Source organism: Manis javanica, chromosome 6 (assembly GCF_040802235.1).
Source record: "Manis javanica isolate MJ-LG chromosome 6, MJ_LKY, whole genome shotgun sequence".
NCBI lineage: Eukaryota > Metazoa > Chordata > Mammalia > Pholidota > Manidae > Manis > Manis javanica.
In genome coordinates, this window is record NC_133161.1 from 82749782 (window position 1) to 82762305 (window position 12524).

General features: G+C 44.6%; 1 protein-coding gene across 1 annotated transcript; it reads right to left on the minus strand.

The window, feature by feature from the left end:
* Positions 1–1322: 1322 nt before the first annotated feature.
* On the minus strand, positions 1323–10966 carry LOC140850254 (uncharacterized). The gene is made up of 4 exons (XM_073240002.1): positions 10938–10966; positions 8883–9399; positions 8578–8661; positions 1323–8141 (listed from the first exon to the last, which is right to left on the minus strand). Exons 1-4 carry the CDS (start codon positions 10964–10966, stop codon positions 8052–8054), a joined length of 720 nt encoding a protein of 239 aa, XP_073096103.1. The 3' UTR covers positions 1323–8051.
* Between the last annotated feature and the right edge of the window lie 1558 nt (positions 10967–12524).

A 12524-nucleotide genomic window follows, 5' to 3' on the forward strand; every position in this document is an offset into this window, starting at 1 on the left:
TGACCACTGATCAGAAGGCATAGGGGCCCAGTCAGACCACCTTTTTTCCCAGGGAGGGTAGGGGCATGTCTTTTTAGAGTTTCTTTAAGCCATATATAACAATATCTACAATAATAATCTTTTCTGTTGGGAGAGTTTCTACAATCATGCCAGGCCCTTTCACACACTATATCCCATCTGTTATACATGTTGGCTCTCCTTTATTGTTCTATTTTTTCCCTGGGACTTAACAGGTCTAGGAGTCATTTAGAAATTCTTCACGGGGCCAGGTTGGGCAGGGAGAGGGAACTGGAACCTACTCAATCCTTGTTTATTATATCCTGATACTTGTTTCCAATGTCCTCTCTGCATCCTTCTCTTACTTTGTTTAATAAAATGTTGAAGTAGTAGGTAAATGTAATAAAGATTACAGTTTCTAATAGAAGGCTTTTTAACACAATTTACTTTTTCATAAAAGATAATCTACTTTTTAAATCTTGTCATGTAAAATAAAGATGGAAAGTAGAGTTTAGTGCAGTAGAAAAGCAAGTGTAGACTGTCAGGTCCATGCCTATAGACTAGGTATTGATCCGAGTGAGACAAGGGCAACAACAGCCATGGGTGCAGAAGATTTCTCTCAAAACTGGGGGGGTGAGGTTCTGAGCCTCACCTCTGTTGGCCCCCTATTGTTCACCTGATGGCACCCCTGCGACTATGCCTGTTTTAGGTTGTTCCTCCCTTGAGGAATCTTACCCGTCTCTGGCTAACCAGTCATCTTCTGGGGCCATACAGGGAGATGTACAGTTGGTAAGTGAGAGAGAAGCAATGTTCTTTGAAAAGGTTAGCTTTTTACTTCTTTGTAGATTTATGTCCCATGGCTTCTATGCCCAGCAGTTGTCTTGAGGTATCTTTACCACCTGGAAGAATAAGGCAGGGTCTTGCCTCTAACATTTCTCCCAGGGCATTTTAAATTTGGTTTTCCAATTTAGGTATGTAAGTGACCAATAACAACATTTCAAATATCATAATAATAAGGAGAGATAGCGGGGTTGTTCCTCTCAGAAGTCCGCTTTGCACTTCCTTCTTTCCGGGCATCTGGGCTATGCCATAAGACGGGTGGTTCAGACTGGCTCCCAACAGAGAGGCACCAGGGGGAGAAGCACCAGAGGGAGAGTCACCAGGATGAGGGGCACGGGGAGGGGGAAGGGCATCTGGGGGAGAGGCACCAGGGGGAGAGGCACCAGGGGGAGAGGCACCAGGATGAGAGGCACCCGGGGGAGGGGCACCAGGGGGAGGGGGGCACCCGGGGGAGAAGCAACAGGGGGATACACACCAGGGGGAGAGGCATCAGGGGGAGAGGCACCAGGGGGGAGGGGCACCAGGAGGAGACGCACCAGGGAGAAGGGCACCCAGGGGTGACCACCAGGGGAAGAGGCACCCAGGGGTGATGCACCAGGGGGAGAGGCACCAGGGGCAACGCACCCAGGAGGAGAGGCATCAGGGGGAGACGCACCCAGGAGGGGAGGTACCAGGAGGAGGTGCACCCAGAGGGAGAGGCACTAGGAGGGGAGGTACCAGGGGGAGAGTTACCAGGGGAAGATGTACCCAGAAGGGGAGGTACCAGGGGGAGAGGCACCCAGAGGGAGAGACACCAAGGGGAGGTGCACCAGGGGGAGAGGCACCAGGAGGGGAGGTACCAGGGGGAGACGTACCCAGGAGGAGACGCACCAGGACCTGATCAGCGGGGAGACAACTCCCTGCAGACAGGTGCCCGTGGGACAGATGGTCTGCATTTTAGTCCAGCTTTGCCACCCACTGATACCTGCCCTTGAATAAGTCATTTGCCTTTTTTGGTTTTCTTTTTCCTCCACTCTAAAGTGATAGAATCAAATCTTCTAGACCTTTTCTGAGGTTACTTCTAGATCTAAAGTAGTACTGTTTTAGGGGCTCAGTGCTTGGGGGAGGGTACAGGGACGGAGTAGGAAAAAGATGCAGGCAGAGAAACCAAGAAAACAATAGGATAGTCTCCGGTGACTGTACAGTATGCACATGAGGGCATGACCTAGTTTTTAAGAAAAGGCTAGGGAGGCTTAGGGCCAGAAATGATGAACTGCAATTTTCAGGACATAAAGAAGGAAGAATTAATAAGAGGTGCCTTTTTAAATTGTTTAGCACTCCCTACATTTTTACCAGGCCAAAATTGTTCTGTTCTCGCCTGGACACCACTCTCCACTGGGGTTCCGTCTCCCTCTTATTTCACAAGCCCCTTCCTGCTTCTCTCTCCCCGTTCTAACTCTGATCCCTTCATTTCTTTTCATTTTTCATGACGATTCTTCCTCTGTGGCTCCTTTGCTTGCTCTCTCTTTCCCTCCCCTGTTCCTTCTCTCTCTGCTCCCTGACCTTTTTCATCAAAAGGAAGAAGTGGGTTACCAGCCACAGCCCTGCATTCCATTTCCTCAAGTGATTCAGATCCATAGAAAGTCAAAGTGGGTCCTGCAGGATGATGTCTTCACGTGCAAAGTTACTGCTTTATCACATGAATGATACATAGGGAATCATTTTATTCTTTTTCAGGGACTCACGTCATGACAAGTGACCATCATTAACCTCAGGCGAAGGACTCCTAGGGCAGGCCCAATGTGTCAGCTGGACAGCAAGCAACTGTGTCTGAAACAAGGAGGCCGCCCAGCAGAGCTGCAGCACTCTCGTGTCTTCACTGGGCCGGCAGAACCCCAGGAGGAGCCTGCCTGTGCTGTGTGGACACAGCTGGACTGAGCTGGCATTTTTCCAGCATGTAGCAAGTTGGGTGTGGGCCAGAGGTTCCTTGGGGAAAAACAGTTCCTCACAGGAAAATCATTTGGCAAAGGGACACACTGTGCTGAATCTGCTGTCTGTCACTTAGAAGCCGGGAAAGGAAGCATCAGGGCTCCCCCACACCCAGTTCCAACACTCAGTTTCTTCCCAGTCCTGATCCCACACTGGAAGATCAGAAATATCAGCACTTTCTATTTATGAAGAGAACCCAGCCTTGAAAGGAAAGCATTTTGGAATGCTGGACGATGGGAGGAGGGCAGATCACAACCTAGATCGACTCTAAATGAGCCAAATCAGGACAATGGGAGCATGAACAAAACTTCTAATCAGCCACGACCAAATAAAAAGAGACTTCCTGGAGAGTAACAGCCAGATGGGAAGTTAATATAGTTGAGACTATTAACAGTCCACCGATGCTCACAGCTTTTTTAACAAGCACACAGGGCCAGGTCTAGTACAATGAGGTAAGAAAAACGTAGGCAAATCTATTTTTCTAAAATTGCACACAGAATGACATAATGTAAGGACAGGTGGCTGCTGAAGTTCACCTAATAATGTCCTTTTTCTTGACCCTCTTCTATCCCTACTCAGCAGCCCAGCTTTCCTCTGCCTATCTATCAGTTTTTTTTATAACAGCTTTATTCAGATTCAATTCACATACCATTCATGTCACCCATTTGGGTGTACAATTCAATGGTTTTAATATATTCAGAGTTGTGCAACCCGTGCCACATTTTTTTGGAATAAAGTTGATACACAATGCTATATTGGTTTCAGATATACAACACAGTGACTTGATAATTATATACATTTCCTGGCTACATTCTGCCTAACACAATAATTAGTGAATAAACTAACCAACAGCCTCCACGAACATGAACCACGCAAACCATGCAAACTAAAACGGGGAAAAACTTAGTCTCCATATTCTCCAGTTGTTGCTTTGCTCTTCAGTTACCATATAAATTAAGAATATTCTTAGGATCTAAAAGGAATAAGCTCCATATCCCTTTTCAGTGTTCACATCTGTTGGGTGTATGCATGTCTAAATTAATTATTCAGAGATGAAGTGTGTTGTGGTGAAAAACTGTAGACTCTAAGTCAGGATTCTGTCTTCAGTTCTTCCACTATCTGTTGGTGTGATATCCTTAGTAAGGCCTTTCTGGCTTTGGATCTCTGTTTTTATTCATCTAAAAATAAGGAACTGAAGTACTTTCCCTCTGCAATCTCTTCCTGTTCTAACATTCTGTGATTCTAAGTTTACAGATAAATTTTGCATATATACATGCCTCTAGGCATACTGTTATTCTTGGAGCTATGCACAATTTGCATTTCATCAGAGAAATGTGCCTATAATCAGTGCTCAACTTACAACCCAAAGAATTTTTTTTGCCAACTTGTTTTATTATAGCGTCAACTTAGTATCTCAGTATGTTTTAGATCTCTAAATGCAGTGGGGGTTCATTGAATAATTGCAATGATCATCTAATTACCATACCTAAAAAAAAAACCCACACAGTTCCTTCCTCCAAGGTGGATGGTTCCAAAGATGGCTGCAACAATATGTCCCAGTCTACATGCTCTTTTGTAAAATGACCTTGCAGCACCTGATTGAAAGATAGAGTCTGTTCCCCCCCCTTTTGAAACTGAGCTGGCCCTTTAATCTGATTTGACTTGGAGATTGTACCAGATGTAATGGCATGTAGCTTTTGATACTAGGTCTTACAAAATCTGCATCTTCAGCCTTTACTTCTTGAGATGCTCCTTCTTGGAGCCTAGCTACCGTGTTGTGAGAAAGCTCAAGCCACCATGCTTAGGGGCCCAGGTGGAGGAAAACTGAGCCTCTGCTAAAAGCTCCAGTTGAGTTCTCAGCCATCATTCTTCACCAACTGCCAACTGCATGAGGCTATTACAGACCTTTCAGCCATCCCAGTGGCCAGGTAACATATAAAGCAGAAATGTTTGGAGCACACAGAAATTTTTTCAAACTTCTTATTGTTTTAAGCCACAAAATTTTGGGGAGGTTTGATGGGAGGCAATTTCTCCCCATAAAACAAAGAGTTTGATATTGGAGCAGAGCCCCATGCCTAATATATGTCAAGCTAGTCTTCCATCCATCTACTTCCTCATTCATTCAAATGAGTATTTATTGAACATCTATTATGCTAAATGTAAGGACTCAAAGAAGACAAAGTGCAGACATGACCGTGCCCTAGCAGAACCTATCATCTGCATGAGGAGACTGACATTAACAGGGAAATCTAATTACATGTTAAATTATCATAGTGATGGTACTACTGAGAACTGGCACAATGCACTCTAGAATGAGGTACATGATTAAAGAACTGACCTCATCAGGGAGGTTAGAAAAGGAAGTGAAGACTAAACTTAGGTCTCAAGGATGATTAAAAGTTAATTAGGCAGAGGGGTGAACAAGAGCCTTCCACACAGAGGGCTCAGCACCTGCTGTGGGCCCATGGCAGGGAGGAGGGTGGTGTGTTTAAGGTCTGAGTCCAGGGCTAAAAGATCATTGCTCTAGATGAGGCTGGAAACTGGTGGGGGCCAGAACTTGTAAGACACTGCAGTCCTCACAAGGGCAGATTTAACAAGGAGGTCAACAAACTAATCCCACTCTGATCAGATTGTCTCCTCAAACCCCAACAGGAAGGCAGCTGGGAGTAATGCAGTGAGAGCAACCTGGAATACACCACACCAACTCCACGTGCAGGGACACCCACAAGTACTTCAGCACTCAGCACATGTGGGCATTTTGCCCGTGCCCTTGTTCCTTGCTACATTTTACTGTATTATTTGTATAGCAAATGGAAAACAGCTCATGGAATACACTGCTGTATAATTTGTATTTTATCTCCAAAAGACTATGAAATCCTTTGGGTACAGGGGCTGTCTCATTCTTCTTCCACAGTATCTTCTAGCACAGTGCTGGGCACATAGCAAATGTTAATAAGTGTTTCCTAAAAATCTAAAATTTAAAAATCTAATAATTTAAAACAATAAATAGCCCCTATCAGTAGTGACCTCCTGGGAAAATTCTACAGCTTCACTTGGAAAGCCACTCCAGCAATAGTAACACTCTTAGGAAAGTCGTGCTGTAAAATGTCATTCCTTTCAAAATTCCTTTATGTACCCAGTTCTTGAGTTTAATCCTCAATAAGGACCAACATTGGCCCATCACATTTTCAAAGAATGCCTTGCGTACATTACTGGATCACCCCTAGCTCACTCTTCTTCCAGTGGAAAAAATAATCTTCTCACCTTTCCTCAAAGAAACCATTTCACTGCTCCCTGGATTCATTCCCAAACCTCCATCCATCCTAAAATTGTGGAGACCAGAAATCAAGTAGACCATGAAATAAGGTCAAAAATGCCTGAGGGACTTTGTGAACAGTCCTCAGAGTATAGGCAGGCTCTCTTTCTCAGTCTGCATATTTTCAGGCCAACTCATATGTGTGCATGTACACACACAAACACTGAAACTTTTTACCAGCTCAAAGAATAAACACTGTTTCATTAGGTGAGTTTCCCAATTTGGCCTGTTGTCTATTCTTCACCAGCCCAGTCTTACAATCTGATTCAACACATCAATCTTTTTTTTTAAGTAAAAATTTTCCCTCCATATTTTTGTAAATTATAGGAGTGAAATGAGCATCAGTATTTCAATTGGTATCCCCACTATCTTCTTCGCATGCAAAGGCACTACACAGACTGAAATAGTACCAAGAAATTCCATCACGCTAATATATCAAGATTTCAACAACAATAAATCAGTAGTCATTCTACAAATAATGAGGCTCTAACACCATAAACAGCTATCAGACATTTAAAAAAAAAACTTTTTTGGTATTTGCATGAAAATTGTCAATTTTTCCAACAAAAAATACTATTAAAATTCCACTTGCAATAATTTTTCATCTCATGTCAAAGAAATAAAAACCCCTCAGTTATTTTTATCATAGCCATTATATAACTCTGTATCATACCATTTAAATGAGATCATGTAAGTAGGATACTTTCTGAACTGTAAATACTCACAAGACATATGTACTATTTTTGTGGAGAAAAAATAGTAAGATTGGGTATATAATACAATTATAACCTAACTGTATAACTTCTGTCCTTAATTTGAATTAGACATTTTATTATACCAGCAAACCGTAGTTTCAGAAAAACAAATGACATATTTGCCTCTAAAAATCTATATTGGTTTAAATTAGTCTCAAAATTATTTAGCATGCAAATTTTTCACATTTTTAAGCCAACACATACCACCACATTTAACACAAAGTTTTACACGCATTATCGCAATCAGTTTTTGGAGTACACTGAAGAAAGAATAACTGAGTAATTTTTTTGTATGTGCTTGGAAGAATAAATCATTAGTTAAGTGATGATGTAGATGAACTCAAACAGCTCATGGAATACACTGCTGTATAATTGGTATTTCTAAGGATTTGCAACAATAAACCACTAGCAAAAATAGACACTTAACAAAATACACAAGATCTCAGTCACATAACTCAAATTTCTAAAGACCAGGAACATATGTTAAATAATCTAAGCACTGCAAAGGGGTCTTTTCGAACAAATTCAGAGTCCAAAATATATTTACTTTAATAATGCATATGCTTACTGCTCACCGAATTAAAGAGCAGTAGTAACTTATTTCTACAGAAAATGAAAATCTGCATAATAAATCTGCATAAAAAGAACTAAATATCCTACATGAACCCTTTAGGAGAGGTCTGAGTTCAATTTCGAGTTTAATGCCCGTTTAAATCGGTGATAATCACTAAAGAAACACACCGCAGCTGCCATCACAGGTTAAAAACATATTGCACAATACTCTGAGTGGTCTGGAGGAAAAAGAACTTCCCAAGGTCACTCCAACAGCCCAGAACGGAGCCTGGGCTATATTGTCTCCATGCAATCACCAAAATCCTCCCAAGTCACCCCGAATGAATACACACCTCGGCAGTTTCTGTTTGAAAGAGAAATCAAGGTGACTCTTGCAGGATTTCTCTAGTACCCAGCAGCTATGTAGAGGTGGTTTCATTTACAGCAGATGGACAGTTCGAAAATTAAGTACCAATTTTCTGTGTCAAGGTGAAAGACACCTAAGCTTTCATCATAACCAGCTATCTTTATAACACACACAACGTACACTAGAACCACGCAGAAGAAAACCAGCACCTATAAAACAAACAGTAAGTGTAGGACTCGGAGCCGAGTGCCAGCCTTCAGTGAACCAAAGAAGCGATCCCAAAGTGAGACCAAACTTTCTGCTCAAACTGTCCTTCTGAACAGGGCTTGGAGAGCTCTCCCAAGACCTAGACAGAGAAGAGTATTCAAAATAGGGGGAAGGAAAAGACACCCTTGGCTCTCAGCCTTATCAAACCAGGTGTCCACCCCAGAGGCTCTGGTTATTCAAAGTCAAGCTGCACGTCTGAAAGACGTTTCCCCACCCACCAAAGGTGCACCCAGAAATACTTTTAGTCTCCAGCTGAACGTCCCTGACCTAAATCTAAACCAGGTCTCCGCCGACTTGCGTCCACACTCGCAGACTAACTTCCCAGGGCGGTGCGGAGACTTCAGAGGCAGCGGGAGGAGGACGCGGCCTGCGCGCCGACCCCGGGAAATGTGCACGCACGGAGCAGCCGCCCGCCGCTCCCGCGCGTAGGGGGTGCGCTCGGCTCCCGGACCCCGGCACCGCGAGCTCGGCCGCCTCCCCAGCCTGCCGCCCCCCTCCCCGCGCCCGCCTCCTACCTGTCTGAGGATGAAGCTCGTGGAAGTGGTGCTGCCATGGGATCTTTTCAACCTGCTCCTCCGAGTTGTGGTACCTCGGGCCACCTGGACTCGACACACGGGGCCAGAGAGAAGCCGGTGAGGACGGCAGCGTGGAGCCGGGCGACCACCCCCGGGGGCCGGAGCGCGTCTCCGGACCGGCTTCCCGCGGCCCCCAGAGCCCGCACCCACATGGCCGCCGCGGTCCCAGGCTCCCCGTCCCCGACCACACTCCCAGCCTCGACGGCGGAGAAGATGCCCGGGAAGAGCAGCCCGCGAGCACCCACCACATCCATTAACAAAGACTGTCGGGGTGCGGGGTCTGAGTCCCCGGCAGGGAAAGGATGCGGGCTGGCGAGCGGGAGCCAGACACGGGCCGAAGTAGGAGGAGCAGAGGTGGGAGGGGAGGGGTGCGGGGGAGGGGCGGGGGGCGGGCCGCCAACGGACGGACGGGACCCCGCGCGCGCGCGCCGGGTACGAAGGCGGGGCGCTCCGGGGCCGCCGTGGAGAGGGGAGGCGGCGGGGCGGTCCCTGCGAGGTCGGGGAGTGCGGCCCGTCCGCCGTCCCACTCTTGGCGTAGAAGGACGTGGTTCACGGCCGTAGGGCCCGCCGGCGCGCGCTGGACGGAGGGCGGGTAGCCCCCGGAGGCACGGAAGCGGCCGGCGGGGAGGGCGCGGGACCACCCACCCGGCCGCGGGACTCGCACCGGCTGCCGGGCTCCCTGCTCGCGCGCTTCGAGTGCGCGACACCTTAAAGGGACCGAGGCGCTTCCCCGGTCTTTTTAATTCTCGGACAAGATAAATTCTTTAAGTTACATTAAGTATTATTAAGTCCATCACAAAATAGTTAGAATAAGGAAAAAATGGGAGTGTCCAAGTGTAACAGGATGAGGAATAAAAATTAGGAATTCTAGACATTGTGTGCTGAAGAATTCTTAACCTTTGCTTGGGGATTTAAGACAGGGTCAGCTGTCATATTGGACACACGTAGGCCCACTGCATTCCTCAGTTCATAGAAACTGAAAGCTTGATTAGTCTAACCCAGATGTTAATCCCAATTGGCAGTAAGAGATATCCAGGGTTCTGGGCCTGACTCCTGATGCCCCAAGTCCCTGGGCAAGATGCAAGACCACTGGGGAGTAGTGACTCAAGAACATGATGAGGAGGCTGGCAGTATCACATGTAAGTCAGGAGGAGAAAGGGTCCAGGCGGGTGTGCCTGATGATGAAATGTACAATGTGCTGGATACACCTTGGAGGGCCTGCGGGTGAGCAGAGAGCCAAAGGCTGCCCCAAGCTGAGTCAGTTACGTATACAAGAAGAGGACAGGCCACAGGGAGAATTCAACTGTAGGCTGGAGCTGTTTTGTAATAATAAGTATAAATTTATAACAGACATCACAGCAGTATTTATCACGTTCAGCATTTGGAAATGCTTGCTATTAGTATGAAAATAGCAGCACTGATCAGAAATTACTACTATTTGCTTGTGGTACAGTTATTAAAATTACAGTCTTCTCACAACTCTTCCCATTTTATTGTCGTCTCTGGGATGCAGTTAGAAAACTTCCTGGTTCTAATTCTCCAGTGCTATTTAGGCTTTTGTTCCTATAAAGCAAATTAAAATCAATAAACTGTTAGTGAGAAAGTACCTTATGCAGACAAACATGCCAGAAAACACAGAGGCAGTGACTATGTGGAGAGAACTGTGCTGTCAAGGAGTTTCTCCTTAGTAACTTCAACTTGGATGCAGCTTAATCCTGTCAAGATTCTGAAGTACTTCTCTTTGTTTCATAAATACTTATCACTTACTATGCACTATGCATATTATGTGCTATATACCATTCTAAGTTTGTTAAAATCTGTAACTTATTTAATCTTCATAAAAATTCAATGAGTTAAGACTCTACTAATTTTTGCATTCTACAAATGAGTAAACTGAGGGACAGAAAGAATAACCAATCTGCCCAATGTCACATAGCTAATCAGAGATGGAGATGGAATTTGAACCCAAGCATTCTGGCTTAACACTCAGTGCTATAAATCACAGTCTTCTAATGTTTCTCAAAAGATAGGAACTATATGTTAATTCTGTTGAATCCCTCTATTCCAATGTCCTATACCAGATCACAAAAGTTTTGAAGTGGAGGAAAGATATCAAGCCTAGCTGGATATCTGATTATACAAAGTATAACCAAAAGTAGCTGAAACTTGGCTGGTTTTTGGAGAGATTGAGATACTGTGTCTCAAACTCAAATTAGACTCACTTTCTATTTCCTTGAAGTATCACAATTCTTTCTCCTACCTGCAAGCTGATTATTTTGAATGAAGTGGCATTTTCTTACCTGGTTGAAATGCCACTGTAAACAGTCATTTTAACAGAAACAATTAATTTGAGTGGATTCACAGAAAAGACAAGTTGGTGGTCAGTTTTATCATGATGATAGGTTACCCTGAGTAATTGTAGTCAGAACCTATTATTATTGCCAAACAGCTTTGCCTTTGTGTCATCCAGAAGAAAGAGAATTGAGTAGGACACTCAGTTGGGGATAGCTGCCTTCATCCCTTCTGAGACTATAAAAAGAGACTGTGCTCGTGTTAGTTGGAAGAGGAATCTGGAGACTCCTCAAGAAAGCATCCCCTCACGTTTAGACTCCAGCTCAAAGTATTGAAATGCCATAAAGGGCTGGAAAATTTAAGATCTATTTCTATTACTCCTGAAATCTCAAAGTGAAGTTCTTCAAAGTCCCACTTCTTTCTAAATGGTGCCCAAGAGAAAAAAGGAGAGATTCTCCTCAGTCTCCAGCTTAGGTGACCTCTTTCTGTACTACCCATCCCAGTCACACTGGAGGATCCAATCGTTGATGGGTTATGGTGGAAGGAGAAAGGAAAAGGGTTTAGGACTTACAACTTCAGTCAGGTGAGGATGAGAGGGACACAGTCAGAAGCATGCCCCTGTGTGTGAGTGCTGAGTTGAATTTTATAGGCTTCTCTAAAACTCATCAACATCCTCTACTTGCAGAGAAGACAATGTGCTCACTTGGGTTATAGTAAAAGAGGGACAGTTAGAAGGTTTTCTACATGTCATAACATTCTGGCTACCTTCTTTTAGTTTTTTGATCAATATATATTGATAAATTTAATTGATGACTTCTTTTTCTCTGCCGGAATTCTTGTACGAGTTACATATATGTTTTTTACACTTCCTAACACTTCCCTCACTCTTGGGCAATCTGTTTCCCACGACCACTTCCCCTCCCCTGCTCCTCTGCAAGGTCTAGCTGAGGGTGAGGGCTGGTAATCACCAGTACTTCCTTCCTGAAGCATCTTCTCTTGGCTTCCATGGGAGTTTCTCCTCTCCCATTTCTGGGGCATTCCTGCTGTTCCTTTGGAAATGCCTCCTCTCCCAGCTGATCCTTGAAAGTTAGGGATTCAGCTCAAGCTTATCTTTTTCTACTTTCTACATTTCCTTTGGATGAATTCATTCATTTTTGGCTTTAATTATAGCTTTGTCCAGCTCCATATCTTTTTTTTTTGGTATCATTGATATACAATTACATGAGCAACATTATGGTTACTAGACTCCCCCCATTATCAAATCCCCACCACATACCTCATTACAGTCACTGTCCATCAGCGTAGTAAGATGCTATAGAGTCACTATTTGTCTTCTCTGTGTTGTACAGTCCTCCCTGTGCCCCCCCACTACCTTATGTCTGCTAATTGTAATGCCCCTTTTTACCCCATTTCCCTCCCTTCCCCCCTACCCTCCCATGTCCCTTTCCCTTTGGTAACTGTTAGTCCATTCTTGGGTTCTGTGAGTCTGCTGCTGCTTTGTTCCTTCAGTTTTGCTTTGTTGTTATACTGCACAAATGAGTGAAATCAATTGGTACTTGTCTTTTTCTGCCTGGCTTATTTCACTGAGCATAATA

Bases quoted from the DNA above. Each gene is read 5' to 3' on its own strand.
- LOC140850254 (XM_073240002.1), bottom strand. From the start codon at position 10,966: ATGACTGTTTACAGTGGCATTTCAACCAG. The intron at 8,662-8,882 runs GTGGGTGCTCGC...TGTCGAGTCCAG, and splicing joins AGTCTTTGTTAATGGATGTG to GTGGCCCGAGGTACCACAAC. The intron at 8,142-8,577 runs GTAGGAGGCGGG...TTCTCTGTCTAG, and splicing joins CGAGCTTCATCCTCAGACAG to GTCTTGGGAGAGCTCTCCAA.